The sequence below is a fragment of the Schistocerca gregaria genome, chromosome 1 (genome assembly GCF_023897955.1).
Source record: "Schistocerca gregaria isolate iqSchGreg1 chromosome 1, iqSchGreg1.2, whole genome shotgun sequence".
In the NCBI taxonomy this organism is placed as follows: Eukaryota; Metazoa; Arthropoda; class Insecta; order Orthoptera; family Acrididae; genus Schistocerca; species Schistocerca gregaria.
This window is the reverse complement of record NC_064920.1, coordinates 729,636,076-729,660,775: the sequence shown is the minus strand read 5'-3', so window position 1 is coordinate 729,660,775 and position 24,700 is coordinate 729,636,076. Positions and strand designations below refer to the sequence as shown.

Here is a 24,700-nt window from a genome sequence, read left to right as displayed (position 1 = left end):
ATATTATAGTCACTGAGAGAACAAGAGAACTCCTTACCGAGAAAGCAAATGAAACTCTCAAGGAAGTTTACGATTGGTCAATAAGCAACAAATTGACATTAAACATAAAGAAAACTAATGCCATGAACTTCAGTTTGAAGAGGAAAAATGACAATGTTAAATTAAATGTAGATGGCACCTCTATAGACTGTGTAACAAATGCAAAATTTCTAGGAATGAATATTGACTCTCAGCTGAAGTGGTGCGAACACACAAAGGTACTTGCAAACAGAATGTCATCAGCATGTTATGCCCTTAGAATTCTATCATCTGTGTGTAACATGCAGTGTCTTTTAGTTACATATTATTCATATGTACACTCAATTCTTAGCTATGGCATTCTTTTTTGGGGAACAAATCCACAAAATATGAACACAATTTTCAAACTCCAGAAAAGAGCCATAAGAATAATAACCAGAAATAGTAGTCGAGCTCATTGTAAAGATCTGTTCAAAACACTGGGAATTTTAACTGCTCCATGTGAACACATTTACCAGTCAGTTGTACACATCAAAAGTAACATTGGCAATTACTGCACAAACAGCTCTGTCCATGACCATGCAACAAGAGATAGACTCAACAACTTACATTTACCAAGAAAAAATAAACATAAAACTCAAAACAGCATTTTCTACCAAGGAATAAAACTGTACAATAAATTACCAAAAGAGATTAAAGAAATTTCAAAAATACACTTATCTAAGAAGGCAGCTAAAAAGTACCTGTTATGCGATACATTTTATACATTGAAGGATTACTTAGATAAAGCAGAGTAGGGGTTTGATAAAAAAATGTTATACAAACAAATAATAATAATAATGATGATTATAAAACATCCAATATTCCACATAACACCTTCACTTTATTATTTTTCTTCTTTTTTCCTTTCTAGAGACACTCTCCCCTCAAGCTATGCATACCACAATACTAACACCTCGTCCTCTTTCTGAGCTCAACATCTCACTGATTATGAAGGGATGCTGACTCAGTTTTTCAGGATAGCAAATGGGAACTTGCAGTACAGAAAATGGCCCAAGGATCACCTGTGTGTGTGTGTGTGTGTGTGTGTGTGTGTGTGTGTGTGTGTGTGTGTAGTGAGTGAAGTGTTATGAAACAATGTGTGTATAGTGTGTGCAGTGACTGATAGTGAAATATGAGTGAATAGTGTGGCATTACATTATTTAATGAGTTATTTGCAAATAAATTATTGTATACCAGGAGTAAAATCTAATGATTGTCTCTAACTAGAAGTCTGTAAATATATGTGTATACGAATTAGCTTATTGTAAATTGATCTAAGCTTGTAAATACTTTGACATGTCCTATATCCTTGTAAAAAGAGATCTACAGATGAATAAAACTACTACTACTACTACTACTACTACTACTACTACTACTAGTCGAATTAAGTCGAGTGATGTCGAGGGAATTAGAGTAGGAAATGAGACACTTAAAGTAGTTTTTGAGTTTTGCTATTTGGGGAGCAAAATAACTGATGATGCTCGAAGTAGAGAGGATATAAAATGTAGACTGGCAATGGCAAGGAAAGCGTACCTGAAGAACAGAAATTTGTTAACATCGAGTATAGATTTAAGTGTCAGGAAGTTATTTCTGAAAGTGTTTGTATGGAGTGTAGCCATGTATGGAAGTGAAACATGGATGATAAATAGTTTGGACAAGAAGAGAATAGAAGCTTTGGAAATGTGGTGCTACAGAAGAATGCTGAATATTAGATGGGTAGATCACATAACTAATTAGATAGTATTGAATAGGATTGGGGAGAAGAGAAGTTTGTGGCACAACTTGACTAGAAGAAAGGATCGGTTGGTAGGACATTTTCTGAGGCATCAAGGGATAACCAATTTAGTATTGGAGGGCAGCGTGGAGGGTAAAAATTGTAGAGGGAGACCAAGAGATGACTACACTAAGCAGATTCAGAAGGATGTAGGTTGCAGTAGGTACTGGGAGATGAAGAAGCTTGCACAGGATAGAGTAGCATGGAGAGCTGCATCAAACCAGTCTCAGGACTGAAGACCATAACAACAACAACAACAACATTTTTTAAATTAGTAACAGAGTAGTTCATCTTGTCTTGTTAAATCACACTACACACAGTTGGGCTTTCCTGGTGAATAGTGTGCACTTTAACTGTCTTATGTAATTCTATCTTATATTTTCAGGCACTTTATGAGTACTGGTGATCCTGTGACATTATTTGATTGTCAGAGTGGTTTTGCTGACAACAGTTCAGCCTATTCTGCTCTGAACTGGTCGTTTAATGTCATATCAGCAGATAAGCAACAGATGAAAAGGAAGCATGTTTGTAAAATTTAGATAATAAAAATTTCTTGTGTTTGGAGCCTGGTGGCACCTTTTACATTTCCTCCCCTGCCCGTACGTGAATTTACTGGGTGTGAATTCAACAATCACAATGGGACCTTAAATCTAAGGGTAACAATATTTTAATTTAATTTTACAATTCAGTATTTTATTTTTATTTAACAGTTCAAATCTTGGAAGCGAGCATAACCATTACATTACTATGTGGTGACACAGGACTGTGACAGTAGTAGTGTCACAAAAGTAGGTGAAGCTGGTTTTAGAGACAATTTCAAGGATTACAAGCAACTGAAACACTCAAATGACAGGCACTGTAACATAACATAAAAAATCAGTACAAGTTTACAGCTCAGTTTTAAAGACTAATAAAGAATGTAATTGACTGATTTCAACTTCATTAGAGAAAGTAATGGACCTGGTGTGATTTTTAATAGAATAGGGGCAACGTTATCTTGAATGGCCTCCTCGTCAGATTGCTGTTTTTCTTCTTACAGTGACCGTGTAACCACCAAGGTGTCACCAATTGGTTAACAACCTGATAACTGCAACCATGGTGGACTGAAGCCTTGTTAAGTAAAATTTATTTTGGGTTTGTTAGTATCAGCAAATAATTCCTCTAAGTAAAACCACAACTATTTAATTAACCAAAGAAAAATTTCAAAATTGAAAATATAATAATAAGCACAAGCAACAAGTCAGCTGCTTCATTAAATCTTTCTGAATGTCACTAAGTATGACTTACAAAATTAAGTAGATATAACTACCAAATGTGTTGAATGGCATAAGTTGCAAAACATGACACTTCACATTACATTAACATGTCTTACAAATAAATCATTTGCAATAAACACCTGAAGGGCAATTTCTTTAACCTCAATTTATATGATAGCAACTGCAAGGTAATTAAGTTTAGTTAAACTCAATAGCAGGATTGTAAAAATAACTCATGACAATAAAACATTAAATTAGCAAACAAGTGTAATAATAAAAAACTATTGTTGGTGCAGTCACAAAGTAAGCAATTCATAAGACAAATAAAACATAGTTTGAATTAAAGAAGACAATCCCTGGTGGGATTACAACCTTGGTACAATCCAATGGAACCGGTAAAAGACATGTGATCATTTGGAGTGGCTGTACGTACTCTACACTTAACTTGTGATTGTAACAGCAGAATATAGTCATGCTCAATGTCAGAATAGCAAGCAGGGTGAATATCACTCCAGAAACAATTATGTTAAGATATCATGCTGGCAGAATGTCGTAATATGGGTGGCAGCTAGATTTGCTCCTGTGTCATCAACTTATCCAGGGCCTTAAGCAAATTAGATGTTGTAAGTATCTGGAAGAAGTGATAAGACAGGATGTATACTAAAAGACAGGATGTATACTGAGAAAGGACTTGTATTCTGGAATGAATAACAGGAATGATGTGATAGTGGCGTTTGATGTTTCTTTCAGTTGTGAAGAGAATTGAAATTCAGGTCTGAGGGTACAGCAATGGGATGCTTTGAACAGAAGTCTGCTATTCTTTAGCAATACTCAATATGTGCATGGAATGAAATTCTGATTGAAGCGCACAAATGAAATCAGAATGGGTTATGGGACTGCATATACCCAGCTTGTTCGTACCCAGTAGAACAGAGGTTGTATTAATTTGACTTTTAGTTGGGGACACAGCAGTTGTAAAGTTACAGCTAATAATTGAGGAATTTTGCAAAGAGAAGTGTCAGGGTATATAGTTAACTCAGTACAAATATAGTTTCAGCTATACAGGGCAGTTCTGCAATTCTCTAGCAGACAAAGCTGTATGTGTCAGTCGATTGTAGCTGGCAGGTAGTCTTTTGTTTGCCAAACTATGTACAAATGAGTAGATTTCCAGGGAATAGGAAAAGTATAAAGCCTACATCCTTCCAATTCAAAATTCAGACAAGACATGGGTAACTGCAAGTGAAGAATGAGTTGGGAGTAATCATGAGTCAACTTCACAGTAATATCATTGTAATGCATTGGCTTAGAGTTAGAAATGAGGGGTTATATCCTATGAAGAGGGGGGCATAGTAATGTATATTCATGAGCGTATGAAGCAAGATTTGAGAGAAACTAAAATCGAACTGAGTTTCTTTTGGAAGACTGACTGTGTGGCCAACACGCTTGGGCCTGAATGGAGTTTATGTTGAAACATGGTCTGTAGTACACAGGATATTGTTAAAGCTGTAGATACACTGATCAGCCAGTACAGTATGATCACTAACCTACTACTGATATAAACCTGTCCAGGCAATAGCAGCATCAGCTGGTGAGGAATGACTGTTTGTCAGATACATGCATGGTGCATGTAGTATCAGTGAGTGTGCTCTCCGTGTGTAAAATGAGAAAGGCACACTATCTATCTGAGTTTGACCGAGACCATATTATGATGACCTGGAGGCTTGGCATGAGCATTTCAGAAAATGCGTGATTTGTTGGGTATTCGAAGAGTGCTGTGTTGAGTGTCTTCAACAAGTGGCAAAACCAAGGTGAAACCACAGCCAGTCATTGTGGGGTTGGGCGGCAACCACTTATTACAGATTTCAGATGTCATAGGCTGGACAGACTGGTTAAACTGGACAGGTGGCAAACTGTAGCGGAACTAACATCAGACATTAATGCTGGGCACAATGCAAGTGTGTCTGAACACACAGTGTATCGAACACTGGTAACGATGGGCTTCCACAGCTGACGATTCATGAATGTGCCAATTTTAGTACCATGACACTGGCAACTATAACTGAAATGGGCACATGACCGTTGTCACTGGACGTTGGCGCAGTGGCAGAGCATTGCACGGTCTGATGAATCCCACTACCTTCTTCATCATACCAATGGAAGTGCACCAATCAATAGTCTTCCATAGGAACAGCTACAGAACACCTGTACTGCAGTGATACAAGTGATGTTCCCTATACCACCCAATATTTTCTTAGATTTGTTTAACGTCAACACTATGATATATGATTTAGTGGGTTGTTGGAATGTTGCAAATTCATTCTGGGCTCGACTTGTGTCTTCTCAAACAAAACTCTTAATTCTACACATGTGTCAATGATAAAAATACCTTTTAAAGTTATGTTTCCTACCTCTCTTGATGGATTCACTTTGTGAGTGGGGAGTGATGGGCAGTGGCAGAACTGCTCCCATTCACGTTTCTGTATTCACATTCATTCAAGCCTGTTTGGTTAGCTGAACTATGTTGTTAAGACACACAATTTGCTCTCTTATGAATGATCTTTCTAAAGTAAGCACATTCCAGTGCCGATCACTCAGGAACCTTGTAACCTGGGTGTTTGCAACAAGTGCAGTGCAATTCAGCAATGAATGCACCTCTAATGGGCTTTACCTTAGTGGAAGACTGAATGGCCTCCTTGCATAGAAATGTGAATTGTACAGTCTTCCATAGTGTAATTGGTGAAACATAATTTACTTCAGCATCTATGTGTGGTCAATGCCGCAAACAGATATGTCCAAATTGTAAGTTTTCACTTTGTTGTCTAGTACCTTATCCTTTCATTCCTTTCCCCCAGTACAGATCCACAACTTGACACAGCCCTTATTTGGCCAGCAAAGTGCTGTAAATCCTCACCAAACTTTTGTCTCTGTAGTGGTCAACCCTTTGCTTATCTCGATACCTGTCCACTAGCCCTTTTACAAGGATGCCAAATGCTGTATTACTTCTCAGCCCTTCCATGAAATTTACATAAACATGAGCCACCCCTTGCAACTTAGGTTGGTGATTACTACCAACATTCCATCACTCCATGTGGACATTTTCCCATTGCCAGTGAAACTTTATGTGAAAGTGTGGACATTTTCACATGGTGGGAACCAGTGAACCCATTGTAGATCAGGAGAGAACTACCTATGGGAAACTCAGAAATTGGAAAGTGAGGCTAACTGATGGCACAGTGCTGCTCTAAGTGCTGCATTCAGTAATGGCTGTTACATTCAGTAATGCCTCATTAAGGCACCTCTGCAGATCTCCATTCTTCACCCAGAGTTGCTCCTTCCTAGCTTGTAATTGTGGATCAATCTCCATCTGTCTAGGTGACCTGGTTGTTGACATCCCTTTAAACTAGACACATCAAAACAAACAAAGCAAATTCAGTGGCATAGGTACCGGTGGCATCTTCTCCCTAAAAGCAAAGCTCACAATTTACATCTGCAGACTGATGAACTACAAGGCAGTGTTTGACAGCAACATGGCGGTGGTGCCTAGAGTTGGGACAGCACTCTGTTGTTTACCACGATATGCCCTTGTGCGAGGGTAGCAGAGGAGGTGGGTGAGGTTGGACAACCTTGTGAAGTTGCAGCAGCAGTGGTGGCAGTGCAGGTTAGGCCGTGATGGCAGCTGGGAGTGACTGTGCAAAGCACTCATCCACAGCACGGAGTTGCGCAGCCCTCACAGTTGTTTCACGCATCTGCTAATGGCTTAGTAATTTGTATGTGGCACCTCAAGGCCAAAGACAGGGTGAATTTGGCATCCTGATAGTGATGTGAGTTTGTAAACCCACTTTGGAGTGTAATCATGATCAAAAAGTGAAATGGGCTTGTAAACAATATATTGTACTCGTGTTCAGAGAAAGAAACTTTTACAGTTATTTACTTGCCCATGGGGATTGTGTGGTAAGGATTGCCAGGGGAATGAGAGAAGGTAGGTCCAGTAGCCCAGTCACATCAGAGGAGAATGGAAATGCAAAGGTAAAGAAACTAAGCTGCTTAGGATCTGCTCTAGACAGCCGAGAGCCTCTGTCTCAGAAGTCAGCTGAGCATGTGACATCATTTGATTGACAGAGTAGCTTTGCTGGCAATGATTTGGCCTATTCTGGCATGAACTGGCCAGTTGTATCAGCTAAAGTTAATTACTTCTTTGTAAAATTTTATAATGAAAATTTCTCGCATTTGAGGCCTGTGAATACCTTGTACATTTATGTGATGTGACTAATTATGAACACATTATTTTACCCTCTATGGCTTCTATGCCACTGCATCATGCTGATTTAACTGGATATAACAATAATTTTTTGTATAAAAGAAAAATTTTGGTTGAGAAAACTAGTAAATAGAGACACAGCTCTGCTGGCCAGTATTTACCTTCAGGAGGTACCTATGTCCAGACTCATATGGAAGGAAAATGAACACACTACCTAGCTTTTGGAAGTAATAGTTCCTTTGTTGAGTAGAAGCCAGAGACAGGCTGATGAAGGTTAAAAGAAGGGCAGGTCACTCAGATCCCAGGATAGGAGAGAGTGGATGTGAGTGTAGGCGAAGATGAATGGGGAGGCATCAGGAAAAGTAGGTCAGAGATGGTACAATGGTAAACACTGTGCCAGCTTCTGTCCCGACAAGATAAGGACATAGTGAGAAGTAAAGATAGATTTGGGGAAGAAGAGGCAAACAGTGTAGTTAGGAAGTACCTAATTTGCCAACGCTCATCTTGTAGCTTTAATTCATTTATTTATTAACAATATTCCATAAGTCCCACTATAAAGGAGAGCTTTCATGAAAGTTGAAGAAATCAAGCTATATATTAGAAAGGAGAAGCAGCCAGTGCATACAACTGTAAAGCATACTAACAACAAACTTCCTTGCAGTACCTTCTCTCCATCTGCAAAATTATCCTGCTGTGCAATCCCAAATTCCTGGAACCCACAACACACACTGAAACTCTTGCCCTCCAGAAACTAGAGCAACATGCACAATGCCACCTCAAAAAATTCTCCACCCTGCTCATTTCCTACTCCCTTCTTCGAGTACCACTGATCACCACCTGTACAACAACCTCCACACCTCCCCCACATCCCCACATAGCTAACAAACCCTGTCTCCAGATCTACTACACATACCCCACCCTCCAAAACTCCCTCCCACCACCCTATAGAATCCAGAATCTAAACAGACTCAAAACACAGTCTTCAACTTTTCCTCCAAAAGCCATATCCCCTCAGAAATATTGGTCCTTTCCAAAGGCCTCACCTTTTACTCCACTCACAGATTCAATCATGCAGGACTTCTTAAAGACCTTCTTTCCTTTTCCTGGTCCCTACAGTGGAAACAGTTTTTCACCAGCAACCCAACCAATCAGACCCAACCAAAGACCAATGTTGAACCCTGTCTGACTCAGTTCACTCCTCCATCCAACCATGATCCACCCCCACTGCCCCCAAATCAACCCCTGCTAACTTTCCAGAATTATTAATCTTGAACCTTGCATCACCATCATTCCCCAAATTCCTCAACATGCAAACTAACTTTACGTCTTCAGAAAGAACCGCAGTCCACCATCTAAAAACTGATCCCAACCTTAAAATCCTACCTGCGGACAAAAGCTAAACCATGGTCGTTCTGAACTGCGAAGATTACTTAGCAGAAGGACTCCATCAGTTGTCAGATACATCGACCTACAAACCTTGTCACAGTGACTCCATTCCAGAAATCCAGTAGAATTTCCAGTCACTCCTCAAACCCTTAGGCCCATGCTAGAACCTCTCCTCAGAGTCCATCTCTTTGCTCACCCCTGCCACTCCTTGCACTCTTCCCTTCTACATGCTTCCTAAAGTCCATAAACCGAACCACCCAGGACACCCCATTGTGGCTAGTTACTGTGCCCCCACTGACAGGATCTCTGCTCTCTTAGACCAATACCTTCAACCTATTATCCGGAACTTGCCCTCCTATATAAAAGATACCAAACATTTTCTCCACTGACTGTCCACAATCTGACACAGTCTCTTTACCACATGGTGCCCTGCTTGTCACAATTGGTGCCACCTTCCTTTACACTAACATCCCTAGTGCCCATGGCCTTACCGCTGTTGAACACTACTTTCGAAACCAACAACCTCCTTCCTAGTCACCATGATGAACTATGTCCTCACCCATATTACTTCTCCTTTGAAGGCATTACCTACAAACAAATCCAGAGTACAGCTATGGGCACCTGCATAGCAACATCCTATGTCAACTTATTCATGGACCATCTAGAGGAATCCTTTCTAAACACTTAGAATCCAAAACTGATCTCCTGGTTCAGATTCATTGATGACATCTTTGCGATCTGAATTGCGGGTGAGGACATCCTATCCACATTCCTCCAGAACATCAATAGCTTCTCCCCCATTTGCTTCAGTTGATTCTATTCAACCAAACAAGCCAACTTCCTAGAAGTTGACTTCCACCTCAAAGATGGCTACATCTGTACATCTGTCCATATCAAACCTACTTATTACCTGTAATACCTCCATTTTGACAGCTGCCACCCATTCCATGCCAAGAAGTTTCTTCCATACAGCCTAGCCACCCATGATTGTTGCATCTGCAATGACAAGTGGTCCCTCTCAAAATATATCGAGGGTCTCACTGAAGCCTTCACAGACTGTAATTATCCTCCCAACCTTGTAAAAAAACAGATCTGTCTTGCCTTATCTTTTCAGTCTCCCACCATCTCCCAAAGTCTCACCGTCCAGCCACAGAGGAGCATTCCCCTCGTAACTCATTACCACCCAGGACTGGAGCAACTACCAGTCGTCGTGTCCTGAAATGAGAAATGTCCTACCCACTATCCTTCCCTCCCCCCCACAGTGGTATTCCACCGACCACTGAATGTACACAATATACTTGTCCATCCCTACACAAGCCCTGTTCCCAACCCATTACCTCATGGCTCACATCCCTGTAACAGATTTAGATGCAAGACCTGTCCCATACAACCCCCACCACTACATACTCCAATCCGGTCACAAACATCACATATCCCATCAAAGGCAGGTCTACCTGTGAAACCAGTCATGTGATCTACAAGCTAAACTGCAATCACTGTGCTGCATTCTGTGTGGGCATGATGACCAACAAGCTGTCTGTCCAGATAAATGGCTACCAACAAACTGTGGCCAAGAAAGAAATGGACTACCCTGTTGCTGAGCATGCTGCCCAGCACAGTGTTCTTTGTTTCAATGACTGCTTCACTGCCTGTATCATATGGGTCCTTCCCACCAACTCCAGCTTTTCTGAATTATGCAGATGGAAACTTTCCCTGCAACATAGCCTACGTTATGCTTCTGCCTCTACCTTTGTTTGTCATTGTCCTCACCCATCCAGACTCTTCCCAGTACCCATTCCAGCACTACACAGCCCTCATTCCACCATCACACTCAGTCTTTTTACTTCTCTCCTTTTCCACTAACCCCCTCTCCCCACCTTTCCCCTGCCCTTCATTTAACCATCTGCACATATCTGCCCTACCCTCTCTCCACCTCGTCCCTGTGCACTCCCTAGCAGCAGTTCATTGTCCCCAACACCTACCCTACTATGCCTCCCCCTCACTGCCCCAGCCACCTCCTTACCCCCACCTAGTCACCACTCCCATAATGCACTGGGGCTGCTGCTCGCAGTGTGACTTCAGTTGTCAGAGACTGCAGTCATGCATGTGTGAGTTGCATCTGCGTGAGTGTGTGTTTGTGTGTGTGTGTGCCTTGCCATCTATTTGTGATGAAGGCCTTGCTGGCCAAAAGCTTATTTGTGACAGTCTCTTTGTTGTGGCTATCTGCGACTCAGCATCTCTGCTATATGGTGAGTAGCAACTTTCCTTTTCATAATATTGTTACATTCCATCCTGGATTTTCCATTGTTGGATTAACAGAGTTTCCTAGTGGAAAAGCAAAAATCAGCTCCATTTGAAAAAGCAACTGACATTTGTGATAAGCTACTTGCTGTAGATGATATATTTACAGTATGGGCATGATAATGTACAGAAGAAATTGTATGATTTCTGTAAAGGAATATATCTTATCTGTTCTCTAAGTGAGGAATTTTTTGGAGATAGGCAGCTATCGATGGCCAAAATGTATTGATGGCCAGTACCATAGATGACATAGGTGTAGTGGCTCTGCCACAAGTGGTGGTAACTACACCACACTACTGCTGGCTACACGAATCCACCACATGAGGAACCATGAATATGGTAATATAAGTGACTGTAGAGCAGGTGGAAGTCAGCTTCTCTTCAGTCAGCCACCTCACGCAGATCATTGCCTTCTATTCTACCGCACTATTTCTTGCTGCCCCTGCCGCTGGACTCTGTTTATCTATCTGCTCTGCAGGGCTCTGCTGAATTTGCTGTCTTGCCCTGCTGTACTGACAAGGCATTATGCTCCTGTCAGGAACACTCATCTACATATGATAGAACTGAACTTGCTCAAGTTGCTATCAAGTATCAATGATTGCACCTTTTGATAAGCACTGAACTTCTGAAACTTCAAGTGTCAGTTTCTTCTACTTTAGTTGTGTTCTTATGGACTTCAGTTTTTCCCTGATATAAGGCTATGGCAATTTAATGGTTGATGGCCAGCAAATTCTTTAATCATAATTATTTGCATAACTACTGCAAATTTGAGAAGCTATTAGTCTCATGTGTGGAAGTCAACTAAAATATCAGTGACCATAATCATTATGTGTACAGAGCAGCATCTAGATCTAGCCAGTTCATAAGTGTGTTACAGATGGGCTAGCATATCTTAAGCTCATCAAAATATACCAAAAACAACTGGAACTACAAGTAAAAAAACTATTAGCACTAATGGCAGGTGTTGCACTTTAGCAGGTACAGCAATAAGAATTTACAGATCAGTTACTGACTTGCTCTGAGGTGACCTCACAATCACCATGGCCCACAAGAGCCCAATTCCCTGTGTAATGAACTATGTTCCCTGTGTTCAACAGTGTCTGAGAGGAATGAAGTTCGTACAACATGCCTGCCTCATCACCTCATGACAGGACACAGAACTGATGCTTCTTATTGTTGGGAATGCTTCCTGATGTGGGGCAGACTGCAAATGTTTCGAGTGGTATAGATGATCACCTGGTCTCCACCCTCCTTCCCCCAAGCAGGAGCTGCCTGCCTTCACCCTGGATGAGCTCATGGATACACCAGTGCCATACTTTGTCCACTGAGAGCATATGGGCTCAGAATGACTACAGTTCTTTCAGTGCACGAAACAACTAGGACAGACATACTTACAATGGGCCATCAAACTCCAAGGTATTAGTTGACACTATAAATTCACTTCCGCATCAGATGGGTTTTCTGAATATTATTCAGATAGAATCATATAAGATAGGTTGGTTTGAGACACACACATCAAGTCCTGATTCACGCCTTCAGATTAACAGATTCTACATTGGTACATGTCCCAGCCATCACACAATTATTTGAAGTAACATAGGAAGCTCAGTGCCTTATATCTAAACTGAAAGATGTTGCATTCACAGTTTCAAATAAGAGCTGCGTTAGCCACACACTTTGGGCCAGCCTGCCTCATGTTTCGAAGGGTGCCTCTCTTTGGCCCAAGTTCTGTTATCACTACGGTTGCTACACCTTCCCCATCACAGAGGTGTTTTTACAGTCTGTGTTTGGATAGGCCACTGCACCATTGTCACGGTATTACGTATCTCCCTGGAAGAGTGATGTGTAGCCTACATTTACCTTTCTGACAAATGATACCTGTGAACAATAGGATGACGTAATAAATTGTTGTACAGGAGAGTGACTGCATTTTTTATTTTTCATATGGCAACTTACAAACATAACAAGATGTAGGTGTAGATGCAGATGTTATGTCAACAGACGATGTGTGCCTTCAATGTGGGACAGTGATCACAGTAATTTTATGAGAGGAAGTACCTGTGTTTGTGAATACTCTAAGAATTGTCAGCTCAGGTTGGAGCAGCATGTCAGTCCTGGAATTAAAGCTGCAGTTAAACAATGCTGGTATCAACTTGGGGACAAACAAAAAAAGATTATAGTAATTCATTGGTTCATATTTTGAACTGTCAAGTTGACTTTTACATGGATGTTCTGGGTTATAAGGTTATTGTAATGTTTTTACAAAATCATTGTTTGTCATGAGAAGATAGCTGTATTATACTTCAAGAATATGTGACACAAAGATCTGAGAAGTGTTGTATTTATTCCTGAAAATGAAAAGCATGCTAAACATTTATCTTCCAGCAAGGACTGCAGAATTTGAAGCAGTAATCAATAAGATGATACAGCCATAGTCTGCAAAAAGATGAATGGTATAACTCAATATAAAAGCTACATTTCCAAAAATAACTGGCAGTAGAGAACATTACACCATTTGTCACATATCTTGAAGATGAAATGCAAAGTCCTTGCCACCAGTGAATATCAACATTCTCCATACAACATGGGATGGATGCTGTGAAAGGCACATGTGGCCATATCCCTGGCCACTGGGTATTGTTTCAATTGGATACTGTCACTGCAGCAGTGTTGTTACAAGTGACAAGTGGACAATTAAACTCTGTCACTTTCTGCCACACAGCATGTCCCTGCAGTTCCAGTTTTGGATGTATGGAATTCCTTGGTGATGTAAAAATTAGTTATCCAGTATCTTCAGTTTGTAATAGCAGTCATAATGATGCTCCATACATAATTGGCATGGACTATTTTAATGATTTAATGCAATTGTAGACTACTCATGTGATAACAGAAGTCACACCCTCTCAAAAAATCAGCACATTTGTTACAAATTCCTCTCCCTTTAGCAAATTTTGGGATGTGCTAAATGGTTTTCAGCACATATCACTATTCTGCGATTTTCAAATACTCACACTGTATCCTATGCCATCAGAGAGTCCATACAGAATTAAGTAAGTCACCTCAAGTGTGGGGAATTCTGCACCAATTTCATGAACTCTGCAGCTATACCCCATCATAGTAGTCCATTAAACACATGGATCTTCTTTCATCTGCAGCAGGTTCTAGCCCATAGTTAACACCCAAACTGTACCATTAACACCCAAACTGTGGCAGATACCTATCCAGTACCATAGACCCAAGAATTATTTTCTCACACCTTGGGGTGGACATTGCTACTTGAAGATCAACCTCTCTGGAGCATACTTCCAGCTTTTCTTTGACACAGAGTGTCAAATATTCATGTCCATAAATACAGAATGTGGATTATATCAATACTGTAGGCTGCTGTTTGGTGCAGCAAATGCCCCATCAATGTTTCAAAGGTTCCTGGAGCCATTACTGAAGACATTGTCCTTGTGCTAATTGTGCTAAGTAATATAGGCAAAGAACACCTTTCATGCAACCTCTGGCAGGTTTTCACAGTGCTGTTGCAAACAGTCTCTGTTGCAATGTGCAGAAGTGCTCATTTCTTAAAACCAGAATTAGAGTACTTATGAAGTGTTATGGGAAAAGACAGAATGAGAAGAGCAAAATCCCACCTGCAAGCCATCCAGGAGCTGTGTGAACCATGCACTCTGATAGGAGAACTTCAGTCAGTACTTTGTTAAATAAATTATTGTGGATGGTTTTTTTTTTCAAATGCTACCATGAAAGCAGCAATGTTGAACAGACATTAGAAAGCTGATGTCCCTTTTGAATGGATCTATAAAATAAAATAAGCAGTCTTTATTGTGAAGCAATCACCCATTTTTCTCCTGGGTGCCCTCACATCCTAGCAACAGATGTTTCCCCCTATGGGACTGGAACATTCTTGTCACATTGTACAACCAACAGATCTGAACTTCCAATCACGTTTGCATCTAATACCCTGTCAGCTACCTAACAAAATTACTCACAGATAGAAAATTGGGTTCTCTGTCATTTGTGGCATGTAAAAATTCCAATATTGACTGTTTGGTAGAGTATTTGAGTTGGTCACCAACCACAAGCAACTGCTGGCAATGTTTGCTCCACATTTTCCTATCCTACTCTGCATAGGTAGAACACAGTTTTCATTCACTCGCACTGATCTTGATGCAGAGACCCTTGGCACAAAGAGGCAGTTCCTGAGGTCAAAGACAGCTGAGTTCACAAAGTGCGTTACTAACCAAAAACAAGTCCAGAACAAAGTAAAGCTGTCTTAAACATGTGTGATAGTCCAGGGAGCAATCCAAATCACAAGCATAATACAGGTAAGGTCAAACCCTGCTATTTGATGGTGAGTAACAAAAGGCTTCAAAAACTAACAATCAGCAAGAGCCAAGCCACAGTGTTGACCGACATACTCACATCAGTAGCTGGCTCCATGTGACATGGTTGCGGCAGTAGCAGCACTTCCCACACAAGCAAACTATAGTGAGAATATGTAACCTCTGTATCTCTGATGTGTTCCTCCTTTTGATCCTCGGACTGGTTAGGAATCCAAATCACTGTCCCAAACTAAATCTTACCCCCTTTATTCGACATATGGGGTCTGAAATGGTCCACCTGTGCTGATTTCAGTGAGGAAGGGGAGAAAGAGGTGCCAGAATCCCCAGCTAAGGCTTCTGTATTATGCCCTCGATGTGATCAGCTGGACCTGAAGATGGTGCTGTCTGGGTGAGACCTGGATGACTGATGGTTTCCAGAGAGCACATTGGGCTTGGCTGCAAGGGAGTGGGTTTAGGTTGTAGTGGAGATGGGATCAGCAGTTTGGTCTCTATGGGCACTTCTGTCCAAAAATGCCCAATCTCCGGCAGTTGTGTTGTGAGGGGCCTGCTGGTGGTGATGGTGGGAGCTGGAAGTGACTTAGGGGGAGAAAACGGTTTCACATCCATCAGCTCCCATCACAGGTAGTTGTTAACACCTCTCAATGCCTAAATGGGGGTGGACGTTGTAGTGGTAGCAGTCAGGCTGGTGGGCAAGCCTTTCCATGGAGTGGCTATGGAGATCATGGCCATTTGGTGACAGAGGGCAAATCTGGACTTTATTAGGAATGTACTTCATATAATAAATTACTTTGCTGAGGAATAACTGTAGTTCTTTGACATTCTTAGGAGCTGGTATGTTGGTGCCTCTATGAGATCCTGTGGGCATAAGCCCTTCTTTACTTAATAAGGGCCCCATGTACTTGATGCTTGGCTCAAAAAAACTACATTTATCATAATGACATTGCAGACCATGGACCTGGAGCTGCTAAAACAACATCATTAGGTTGCACAGGTGTTGCTCCCACGTGGTTCCAGTAATTAGCAAGTCATCTAAATAATGAACACAGTTGTGGATACCTTGGATGAGTTGCTCAAGGTGTCTCTGAAATATCATGGGAATGCTTGCGGCCCCAAATGGACACCTGTTACAATGATGCTGCCTATGGCAAATTAATCACTAGAAAATACTCCATCTGCTCATCTACATGCAACTGAAATAAGATGTTAGTGTGATTTATTTTTGAAAAATAATGGTCCCAACCACCTTTGCTAACACTGCATTTGGCCTAGGAACTAGATGTGGATCAACATTTTCATCAGGTTACCTCCCATTCGGAAATTGGGTGCACTCAGCAACTGTTTGTGACTTACAAATTATAGAGAGCAGCAATCAGTCATCCTTTTTTAGATTTTATTATGCAGATCCAGATTTTGGCTAGTAGCTAGCCATTCTCAATACACAATTTTCTATTCTCAATGCATGTAAGTCCCTGTTGCTCGGGTATCAGTCTCAGTTCTTTGAATACTATTGTATGTAATATTCTATTCTCAGTGCATGTAAGTCCCTGTTGTTTGGGCATCAGTCACAGTTCTTTGAATACTACAGTATGTAGTGTGGCTTGTGGGATTAAAGGGACCAGACTGCCATGGTCATTGGTCCTACTCTATGTAGTATTCAAAGAACTGTGACTGTCGTCTGAACAACAGGTACTTGCATGCATTGATAATGGAAAATAGTGCACTGAGAATGGCTAGCTACTAGCCAAAATCTGGATTTACATAATCAAATCTAAAAAAGGATAACTGTTTGCCGCACTCTATAATTTATAAGGATCAACATTTGCTTGACCTTTTGCAGTAGACTTAAAATCACCATAAAGTTTAACTGATCCATTTGGTCTCTTAACTGTGACTCTGGACATAGCACACTGGCTAGACAATACTGAAGACTTAAATCTCATACTTTGCAACCTATCCAGTTCTGCTTTAACTCACTCACACATGGTGAAAGGCACTGGATGAGCTCTGCAAAATGTAGGCATTGCTGATTGCTTTAAGTGTACATGGGCCTAGAACCTTGTTGTACAACCAAATGCGAGCTCAAACAGTTTCTTGAATTGTACACAATACAGTAAAAGACAAATTGCTATTTACCATAAAGAAGACATGTCAAGTTGCAGACAGGCGCAGTTAAAGGACACTTACATAAAGCTTTCAGCCACAGCCTTCATCAGTAAAAGAGATCTGGCCCAAGATGCTGAAGTTGGTGGTCGTGTGAGCATGAGGTGTGCTTGTTTGTGTGTGCGAATGGCATGTGTCTCTCCTTTACTGATGAAGGCTGTGGCCAAAAGCTTTATGTAAGTGTCTTTTAATTGTGCCTGTCTGCAACTTGATGTGTGTTCTTTATGGTAATTAGCAATCTGTTTTCCCCTACATTGTTGACATTCCTACCTGGAGTTTCCATTGCACATATGAAGTTTCAAGTTCTGTGTTTGGCATCACAGTTGAAACAAGATTTAGCTTGTTATGAATTCAAAACCTAAAAAGCACAAAAGCAACTAAGCCAAAAATGTTGGTTGATTTCCAAGAGTTGACTACTAGCAGGGATAGTTGTGAAGTAACATTTTTATATGCGATCTGACCATACAATGGGATTGACTGGCCATTGTATGCCACCACACTGCACTGGGAATTTTATTGGGTAATAATAATATATGTAAAAAATGTTGATGTAGAATAATTTGCTATTTACTGGGAGGAAAACTCAAGACACACTGAGGCAACTGGAAATTGATGGCCAGTTGTTCATACAATGCTAAGAATTAGATAGTTTCAAGCTATATTTTCTGTTGGCGTGGATTTGGACTCTTTTGATGTCTCCAAATGTCGTTCTCAATCATGTGATCAAGCTTTTTTTAATTTTAGGAAGAGTGTTTATCAGATTGAGAAAGAGTATACAAAAGAGTAATTTCATGTAAGTAATGTTTGAATGTCATGAGAAACTTTTAGTTCAGGACATACAAGCTGTTATGTTTTGAGGATTGTCATTTTGAATTACTGAATTTAAATGCCAGGACACTGAAAGGAGATGGTATGTTATGAATACTGCTGGTACTCTTAAATGCTAGTTAGATCACCTTTGGAAAATTGAACCATAATATATATACACTATTTGAAAACGAAAAAAAGGTGCAAGTGACTAGTGCATGTCGTACTTGTATGAGACACCAATAGAGGGCAGTTAATGCAATGATCAGTCACACAGCACTGCTGACAAACCAGGAACTGCGTTATCAGACATGCAATGTTGCAAGCTTTGCAGCAGTTGTTCACCTCCAGAGTCAGTAGCAGCCAGTTTGTTGTGGCATACGGAGATACAGCCGTGTCTGCAACATTGTTAACATGCTGTCACAGTGTGGATGTGAATCATTTGTGCATGTGATGGAGTCTGAGCAAGGGCATATAGTCGATCTGTGGGAGGTGGGGTGGTCATGCAGCAGAATTGAATTACACCTGGTACGAGAGGTCTCCACAGTGTATGGATGTTCTCACCAGTGGTCCGTAGGAGGTGCACACGGCCATCAGCTTGGGGTCTGAATTGCGGCATTGCACAGATGCACACCATGGCTGTTGGCATCTTACAAAGTACTGTATTGGTCTGCATGCATCTGTCTGCATGAAGCAGGGCTACAATCCTGTATGCCGTTAGGGCACGCAAACATTGTGCAGCTTGTCGCCAGTGGTGTTGTGATAGGTGCTTAAGAAGAAAAAAAGTAGACTTGTTGCCACCAGTAATGAGAGTCTCTTCTTCTGCCTTGTTTCCAATGGTGGTCATACACTTGTGCATTGTCATGCAGGTGAGCACCAGCATCTGGAATGTACATGACAGAGGAACACAGGGCCAATACCAGGTATCAAGGTGTGGGGAGCTGTATCTTACAATAACTGTTCTCCTCTGGTGATTGTAGAGGAAACATTGCACAGTGCACAGTACATCCAAAACATCATTCAACCTGTCATGCTACCGTTTGTGCACCAATAAGGCAATGTGATTTTTCAACAGAATAACGCAGATCCACATCTATCCCGTGCCACCCAGCTTTCTCTCCGAGGTGTAAGTCATATACCATAGCCAGCATGGTCCCCAGATCCGTCGCACATTGAGCATGTTTGGGGCTGGTTGAAACATCATGCTCCACGGTCTGCAACACAGGCAGGAAATCTGGCCCAGTTGAGGCAGCAGGTAGAAACAGAATGGCAAGTTAGTCTACAAGAGTACATTCATCACCTCTGCATTCGTCTCCATGGGAGAATTGCAGCCTGCATCGCTGAAGAAAGATGTAGGGTAATAGCTCTGACATTTTACATGCACTGTCAGCTATACTCAGGTGCATATGGCTCTGTCGGTGGGATCATTTGTTGTATACATCCTCAAGAGTATATCAATAAAATTGCCTTCTACTGGGTCAATGAATTCTTGGTGTTCTTTTTTTATTTTCTGGTAGTGTAGATTCAACTCTTGCACAAACCTGTTGACCCTACATATGTTACCTATTGTGGCATTTGTCAGCACAGATTGACCGTATAAAAATCTAAACACATTGATACAATACAATTACAATATATGTAACACAATGATGTGTGTAACATTGCTATTCTATCAGTTAATTGATTTGATCTTTTTTGTTTAGGACAGGCATTAGGTTACGGGCAGCTTGCCTTGCTTTACTGTACAGAAAATTATTTCGGCTCAATAATTTGGGAGACAGCTCTACTGGCCAGGTAAGTACATGGCAAGCTATCTAATTTGTATGCCTTCATGAAAAATAAAATGTTGTATGCACCTGTGTAGTGAAGAAGTACTGAAAATAAAATAAAATTCCAGGCCTGAACATTATGATTAGTTTGCTTGCTTTACACTTAACAAATTGAGTCATGCCATCTCCCATTATCTATAGTTCATTACTATACTCTTCTGTGACTCGCAACTCATAACATTATATTGATCTGACATTCTCACTGGATCTTTATTTTGATAGAATCTTGCTATTTTTGCAAAACATTGAGGTACTATTCATCATGGAATAAAAGTAATATATTTTACCACATCTTGTGAAAGTGGGCACCTATTTTGGTGTATCATTTTGCTTTAATTGTAATAAATTAGTTAACATCTATTATAATCAAAATAAGGGAAAGACAGCCACTTGCCTATAGCAGCCTAATGAGTAGAACACAGAAGTGTGTAACAAGAAACAGCATTGACACTAGCTTTTGAGCTCTTGCTCTTTTTATAGTAAAATTACATACATCCATACACACAACCACAGAAACTTCCAAATGTACACTCTCTTGGGTGCAGCAGTACTCATTACTGATTATCAGTTATTGAAAGCATTTGCTTGGGCTATTGGATGTGGGAAGGAGGTAGGGAAGGCCACATAAGTTAAGGAGGGGATTACGGGATAGAGTGAGGTGGGTCTTTTGACAGATGACTTAGTGGCTGCACAAAAGGGCAAAAGGAATTGATAGGGTAGAGATGTAGAGTGACAAAGACTGATGCAGGGGAGAGGAGAGACAGAGATGGAAAGGGGGAGGGGAAGAGAGAGAGAGAGAGAGAGAGAGAGAGAGAGAGAGAGAGAGAGAGAGAGAGAGAGAGAGAGAGAGAATGGTCACTTGGGGAGGGGGGGGGGGGTAAGATTTTGACAGGGAAGGAATGGTGGAGACAGAAGAGAGAATCAAAAAGATAGGGTGGGGGGGCAGTGGGAAACAAGTTAGCCTCCATCAGTCTATATCTCCTTTGTGCTCTACACTTTAATCTCCTTTTGTCTTGTGCAACCACTGAGTTATTTGTCATAACTCCTGCTTTGCTCTATCCTGTTGCCCCCTCCTTGTGTCGTGCATTCTTCCGTGTCACCTCCTGTCTCCATGAGCCTGGGCAACTTGACTGCTTTCAGTAAACGATCATCAGTAATTAGTCTCACTGCAGCCGTGGGAGTGTACACACACGTGTCTGTGTGGTAGTGTTTGTGAATGGGTGTAACTAGAAAAAGAGCAAGAGCTCAAAAGCTAGTAAGAATGCTGTTTTCTGACATGTGTCAGTTATGTATCTGTTATGTATCAGTCCACTTTATATATTGTTCCATCCAAGAATTTCCATTATTGTTTAGCTTCTGTTATAATAATTTTCTTTGAAATCAGTAGCATCAGTTTAAAACAATGAAAATACAAGTTTTACATTGATTTCAGTTTTAAATATTTGTTATTGTTACTGGCTCCTCCATGGTTTTTCATAGAACAGAGTATTCTGAGGTTCTACTTGGCTGCCTGCACAGTGTTGGGAGCTCCATGCAGCCCTAATCTGTGACTTAGGGATGTCTACTGCAAAACTTCATTCTCTGAAAGTCGCCGAAGAAGCATCTCAAACAAATAATAGAATACAGCATAAAACAAATATTTGAACTTATAATACGATATCGTCTACATAAAAATACATACTACAACACTACTTAGGCTCCATTTCATTATTATTAGAACTATAACCAAACTACTTGTATGCATGCTTATCCATTTGTAGATGACTAGGGTACAGAAACTTTCACAACTATTAATATTAATGGTAAAAAATTTTAATTCAATTTACCAGAATTCTGTGGCCTCACATTTGGTCTCTTACTGTTTAGCTAGTTACAGTACGTGTTAATATCCAACGGTTTATATTCTCCTTTTACAAAGCAAATCATCTGCCATTTCTTTCATACACAGTACCATGAAAGGGAAATTGTTTTTATTTACTTTACACATTTTATTCCTTCACAGCAAACTTTAAGGTGCAAATAAAAATTCACCCAAATATTTTCTGCCATTGTATAAATCAGCAAATATTTCTGGTGGACAAACCTATACATGGTAAACAAGAGTCATAAACATAGATGCATCAAAATAAGCTTGTAAGAATGTATCTACCTACAAAGCAGCATCAGACTGAAAGATACTTATATTAAAAACTGACATATTCATTGCTTTATACTTCTGAGGTTCCTTTGTTGGGCAAAAGAGAAAGAAGAGGAAGAAAGATGACAGTGCAATATAAGGGTTACAGCAGACATAGTCACTGATTTGTCAAGCAATAGATGCAGGAAGAAAATATTGCAAGTAGGGACAGAGGTGGAGAGAGAGAGAGAGAGAGAGAGAGAGAGAGAGAGAGAGAATGGGGAAAATAAAATAATTGCAGAGTGGGAAGAATGAAACAAGAAAGAACAGTAATCACAGTTTATAAGGAGAGTGAGTAGATGCTTTAGCTGGTATGGCAAATAAAAGTGTGTATAATATCATACATATTATTTCTCAAGTCAAAATCCCCTTTTCTCAACAAGTGGATGCAAGCAGAGTATGGGTGCTGTAGGTCACTGTGACAAGAGCCGAGGTGGAAGGTATGAGACTGAAGGTGTTCAGCACACCAGAAGCAATTGGTGTGGCTGAAAATCCATGCAAATGGGAGGCGGGTTGTATAGAAGGTGCAAGAGCGAAGGTGTCTGTCATTTCAGAAGTGACCAGTTTTGCCAAAAATTCATGCGGGGGGAGAGATGCACAGAGATGCATGTGTCTGACACAGCAGAGGTGACTGGCATCACTGAATAAGTGGGTGGTAGAGCTGAAGCGAATTGCATCTGGTGAGCATGCAGGCGAACTGAAGTAGCAGAGATGACCGGTATTGCCAAGTAAGCATGCATAAATGAAACCGTGTGAGTGGAGCCTGCCACAGCATGGGGGATTTGTGGGTGGAGGGGTGGGGGCTGTCTTCATCAATGCAAGTTGAGAGAACACTGCAGAATGAGAAGCTGTGTGGGAGCGAGGCAGCATGCTATGGACTCACCAAATGGGTCGTGTAGCTCCAACTTCGTCTCTGTGCCCCCAAAGTTGGTGAGCAGGCCACTTGATGTGTTGTTGTTGTTGCCACGCAGGGAGCAGGTGAGGTTGGCCATATTGTGCCAGGTGAGGCTGGCTAGGTAGCATTGAAAACCTGTGAAACAGGGTCATGCCATTCCACCTTATCCATGTGTGATGAGGTAGATATGTTAGCAGATTCATGGTCAAACTTCACTGTTGGTATGGCGAAGTCCAAACATGAAGGAATAATATGGTCCTTGTTGGTGGTGAACAATGGGAACCAAAGCACTTGAAATAAAGGTGATAAAAACTTGCAGTTTTGTAATGTTGCTAACGGTTGTCGAGTCACCTCTGTGGTTATTCATGCAGTTAAGGTAATGTATGGCATTAATAACATACATTTCAATTGAACTACATTTATTAAACACTGAATAACAAGACTCAATACAGCAGAAAACATGAGTGTTACAACATGCGAGAAATCCAGCATTGGGCAGATCCAAAGAAAGTCATTCACAGATAAAATATGCTTTTCAATTATCAATAATCACCACGAATTCTTGAAATTATGTGCATGTTCACTTATTATGATATCCTCTTATTCACCTCTGCATCCACCATTTTCTGAATTCATTGTTTAGCTATGCACTGTTTGGGGGAATAAATACTGTCCAAGAATTCATGCACTACAAATATGTTTTACCTGACTCTGAATTTATAAACTGAATTGTACAACTTGCATATTACCTCCATCACTGATCATCCTTTTTGGTTGTCATAGCTTCTTTTGTTTGTTGTTGGTTTTTTTAATAAAATTCCCATCATTTATTTTTGAGGCCGAATACATGAAAAAGAAATATGTACAAGTTAAATTTTACTTAAATAAATTGTAGTTAATTATTATTTCACATTAATTCAGTATAAAATGCTCACTCCAAAGGTTCAGAGTTTGGTCCTGGAGCATCATACCATGTCTCAAATAATTTGATCTTCTCTGCAAATTGCTGAAGAAATCTTTTGGTTACTTTTCTCAATATGCTGTCTTTCTTTGTCCTTTTTAAACATAAGTAAAATAACTGAACAGTCTGATAATATTGCGGTCCACATCAACTGATCTTAAGACACTTTATTTATTTTAGCAAATATGTTACAAGAATGTGAATGTGAGTGTGCCACTCTTTGCATCCGCTCAGCTTCACAACTCCCAGGAAAAGACAAATTATGCCTGACTTTCTTAATTTATTTTAAGACAATAGAAAACGAGATGAAATAAAGATAAAATTTCTCAAGTGAGGACCTAATCGGTTATGAAGAATATGTGATAAGAAAAATAAGATGAAAATGATAGATAAAACCACAAAACTGAACAGAAAGATTTAATGTCACAACCAGGAGGTGTGATATATTGCAAATGGATCAGCTGCTCACGTCAAGGTTATGATTTTCT

At 40.5% G+C, this 24,700-nt stretch overlaps 1 protein-coding gene across 9 annotated transcripts in view; it reads left to right on the top strand.

Moving 5' to 3' along the window:
• Positions 1-24,700, top strand: part of LOC126267010 (ATP-binding cassette sub-family C member 5-like) — a 531,190-nt gene that overhangs the window by 127,584 nt on the left and 378,906 nt on the right. For all 9 annotated transcript variants that reach the window (XM_049971782.1, XM_049971823.1, XM_049971815.1 and 6 more), the window contains exon 7: positions 20,055-20,145. In XM_049971782.1, coding sequence (XP_049827739.1) covers positions 20,055-20,145 — 91 coding nt within the window. The remainder of the gene's footprint in view (positions 1-20,054; positions 20,146-24,700) is intronic.